This window comes from Medicago sativa, chromosome 1 (assembly GCF_051527215.1).
Source record: "Medicago sativa cultivar Bolivia chromosome 1, Bolivia_mono, whole genome shotgun sequence".
Taxonomy (NCBI): domain Eukaryota; kingdom Viridiplantae; phylum Streptophyta; class Magnoliopsida; order Fabales; family Fabaceae; genus Medicago; species Medicago sativa.
Window position 1 is genome coordinate 5789917 of NC_140749.1, and position 4143 is coordinate 5794059.

General features: G+C 29.2%; 1 protein-coding gene across 1 annotated transcript; it reads right to left on the minus strand.

The window, feature by feature from the left end:
- Positions 1 to 1069: 1069 nt before the first annotated feature.
- COR27 (cold regulated protein 27) lies at positions 1070 to 4143 on the minus strand. Its single transcript, XM_085757750.1, has 5 exons — positions 3987 to 4143; positions 2811 to 2963; positions 1749 to 2022; positions 1533 to 1643; positions 1070 to 1353 (listed from the first exon to the last, which is right to left on the minus strand). Exons 1-4 carry the CDS (start codon positions 3990 to 3992, stop codon positions 1552 to 1554), a joined length of 525 nt encoding a protein of 174 aa, XP_085613876.1. The 5' UTR covers positions 3993 to 4143; the 3' UTR covers positions 1070 to 1353; positions 1533 to 1551.

Genomic DNA, 4143 nt, shown 5'->3' on the forward strand with positions numbered 1-4143 from the left:
AAGACTCTATTCTATGAATTAACATTATATCCTAGTAAATGACAGTAATACATACTAATTGAATATAATCATATTCTGATGAATAGGTGTTGACTGAGATATCATACTTTAAATGCCAAAATATTATAATGAATGTCTATCCTTTAATAACCTATACATTGGTATCATATCAAAGGCTTTGGAATCAATAACAACATTAAATGCAATCATGGAATGGGGAAAACCACAACCAAAAGCGTTGAACTTAAAAGGCATGGGGAATTTAACGTAAAATGCAATCAGATTAGATCAAAGGATGAGATGAATGCTTAGCTTGCTGATTTGATCAAACGGCCCTGCTTGATTGGCGCCCAAAATGCTTAGGTTTAGGGTTTGCAAGGTATTTAGCATTGTTAACAAAGATTAGATATAAGTATGATTTATAAAACTCGCCCAGAAAATTTTAGAATAGAGAATTTTAATTACTCTCTAATTTATCTATAATTTCCAATTTCCAATTTCCATGTTTAAGACCTAATTTGACTTCTATTATGATAATAACTATTGAATACGAAATTTTGGACAGGATTCTCTGGTATTTTGAGCTTTCTTTTGTATTTTTCTTAAACTACTTACATTAAGTCTCAATTTTGTGCTAGAGAAGCCCCCAGTAGCTAGCTGCTGATTAATGCTACTTTTTTTATGTTGCACTTTTGTGTAATGAAAAAAAAAATTGATTTGCAAAATCCTTTTCACAAATACAGCACATTGTAAAACATTTCCTAAAAACAACTAACGCAATAAGGAAATATTACAATTATAACGTGAATTTATACAGAATACAATACTGAGGAAAACAAGTTTAATCCTTAATGTTTGGTGGTGTTGGTTTAGGACAGTGGAGTGTGCTCCTCTCTCAGGTTCGATTCTCCCAACTGTCAATTTCGGTTAACTAGTTTGGCTTCTTAAAAAATATATATAAGCTTTAGGGTATGTTTTTCGTTAGTTAGTTTAACCCTCCTCAAATGTGTCATCCGTTATTCAATCAATTTAAGCCGTAAAATTACTAGCATAAGAGATGCTAAGCATGTGTTTGTAACTTCGTTACATTAAGATTTATATACCGATAACGCCTCATACATTTAAGAACCAAAATAACGGTTTACTCTTACACATACAAAGAGTTTAATCTTAAGTTTCCAATAATAAGTTAATTCCAATTTCCAACCATTAGCTTGTGTAATTTTTGTCAACTCCTCTGCTTGTTGCTGCCTAAGAACGTTTCATTTTGATAAACCCTCATATTCTATGCAGCAGAAATAATACATTCCTGGTAACATCTCCAATGGAAGAAGATTTGCTGATAGAAACCATCTGAAACAGAATTTGGAATTTAATGGTCATCACTTAGTAAGAACATTGATTAATTTTTTTAATTTTGATAAAATTATTTTTCCTTATTGTGATACTAATACTATTGATTGTTTATTTATCATAATGCAAGTAAGAATGTTGTTAGGAAAAATAATACACAAAATAAAACAATACCATACCATATCATTTCCATTTGCCTCAAAAATCCAATGATTTTCGTCGTTTCGCGTTGCTTGTGTTTTTCTTTTCACATTTAACTTCTTCGTCAACAAAGTTTTGATCCGACACTTCTGCACGAGCCAAGAAAGACATTAGTATGAGAATTAAGAAAGACATAAATAATTAAGTATAGTTAACTATTTGAATAATTGGACTTGTTAGAATATTTGACTAACCTGTATCGCTCCAAAGCATATTTTCATGATAAACTTGTGATTCATACATATGAAGTTGTCCTGTTTTTGAGGAAATTTTCTTCCTTTGGCTTGAAGTAACAACTTGTTGAGCTGTAGGGGATGGAGCTATTGCATTTTCTTGTTTGATTGAAGATCGATAGTGTTGAATCCATGGACTTGCAATAAAATCATTGTGTGGATTAACTTTACTCATTTGTGGATTTTCTCTCTCAAAATTTATCTTTTGCCAACAACCACCTCGAAGAACCTTGAACTGTTGGTAAATGCGAAAAAAAATTAATACACATAGTTTTAAAATCACATACTCTGTTCATTATTTTGATAAGTCTCGATGAAAATATACATCAATTAAATAATTTTTTAATTTGTGTACAAGAACGTTAAACTAGCAAATTGAAGTGAGTATGTTAACTAGGTGGAATACTAAAATAATGAGTCACACTAACTATAAGGATAATTTTAGAAATATAATGCAAATTTTTTTACCAACTTCTTTCATTTGTGTAATTTTTTGTCAAGAGCTTTCTATATAGGATAGAGTCATAGAGGAGTATTTAAAGAAGTTGGTTTAGTTAAAGTTTAGAGCCATATACACACTACAACATATTCTTATCGCTAGGTTCTTGAATCTTGATCGATTTATGCTTCATGCATGGTTGTGGCTGAAGGCGTATAAACTTGATTTTTTTTTTTTTTATTTGATTTGCATTCGTGGTGGATTAATTCATCTCTTTATCTTGGGTATGATACTTCATAATGGTGGTTTTGTTACACACTTACACTGGACCGTGTGTTTGTATACGGTCACTTTGTTTTGATTCCTGTTAGGCACATCTTGTGTGTTTTTTTTTTTTTTGTGGGCTCATTTAATATTATATATTTTCCTTTTGGCTTCTTAAAAAAGCATATTTTTATCTCTCCTTTTTTTCTTAGGCTTACATAAAGTTACATTTCATGTGTAATTCTCACTTATCTCCTAATTTTAATATTTAATAATTTATTGTCACAAAATTTTCATATTATAGGGATATTGAGATGAACCTGGCCAGTAGTAGATTCGTTGGGCCTTCCTTTGCTGGAAAAAGAAGCCCCTGGTTGCTTGGAATCATATAAATCATTAACAAAAGATGCTTCTATAGACTTTATATACATGCTGTGTTTCTCATCCGTCCACTCTTCAGTTTCTCTAATTCCCTGATAATTTTTCATAACAAATAAACATTTAGCTGGCTAGATCCCAATAAGATCATTTCTGCATTTATTTATCAGTTTAATCCGTATGAATAGCAAGTGAAATCGGTATCCCAAAATTTACATACTATTCATACATATAAATTGTACACCAACTACTTGCAAAAATAAGATTAAAATCTATTTGCTAAATTCCTATGGTAGATATTTATTTGTACAGAATATCTTAAATTAATTAATTAATTATAAAAAGCATCACATTTAAATAAATCAAAATTTTAGTTATTTTCTGTTATAAAAATAATGTTTTTTTTTGAAAAAAAAAATCATACTATATGTAATGTTAATTATAATTGATATAACAATTAAACATAAGCCAGTTATTTATCAAAATGAAGTAAACACAAGCCAGGTTTGAATGTTAGCACAATAAAAACCAAACGGAATATTCTTCATTTCTTCTGAGAAAAGATATTTTCTTGTTCAGATCAAACTAAACTCACGAGAACATGAATAAATGCATGTCCTTTAAATCTACTGAAAAAAATAATGCATGCACTTTGATACAAAAACAAGAAAAGAAAAGAAAAAAGCATATGCACTTTGATATATAATAATAAAAATATAATATCTTCTCTTCACTTCTTCAGATCAAAATGATGATAAAAATATCCATCTTTATTGCTCTCAAAATATCTACCTTTATTCTATTTTATATTTTTATTAGAAAAGGACAAACTTAACTAAGCCCTTCACTAGCAATAATAGCACTTAGGATAAACATTAAATAAATTAGAGCTAACTAAAGTTGTTATCATCTCCTCTAATGAATGATCAACCCCCTAAATCTCCATCTTTATCCTTAATATTAAGCATATATAAACTTTTTTTCACTCTTAAAGAAAATTGCAAAAAAATAAATGCAAAAAATAAAATAAAATCATGTGGTGTAAAAACTAAAAACACAAAGGAGTTGACTAACAAAATATCTAAGAAACATTTAGGGAGAAAGAAAAGAAAAAATACCTCCATATGAATCGGGTTGACTTGTTGTAACTGTGTTTTTTCTTCTTCTTGTTGTTCTTGGTTTTTGATAAGAAATTTGTGTTGCGTTCTTTCGTTCAAGAATGATGAATGAATAAAATGAAATGAGAAATGAAAATAGAAATAGAGAGAGAAAGTT

What these genes read in the sequence shown, in the direction of transcription:
- COR27 (XM_085757750.1), bottom strand. An exon ending in ACGAATCTACTACTGGCCAG is followed by an intron (nt 2,023 to 2,810) that starts GTTCATCTCAAT and finishes ATTTACCAACAG; the next exon opens with TTCAAGGTTCTTCGAGGTGG. An exon ending in TATGCTTTGGAGCGATACAG is followed by an intron (nt 1,644 to 1,748) that starts GTTAGTCAAATA and finishes TGGCTCGTGCAG; the next exon opens with AAGTGTCGGATCAAAACTTT.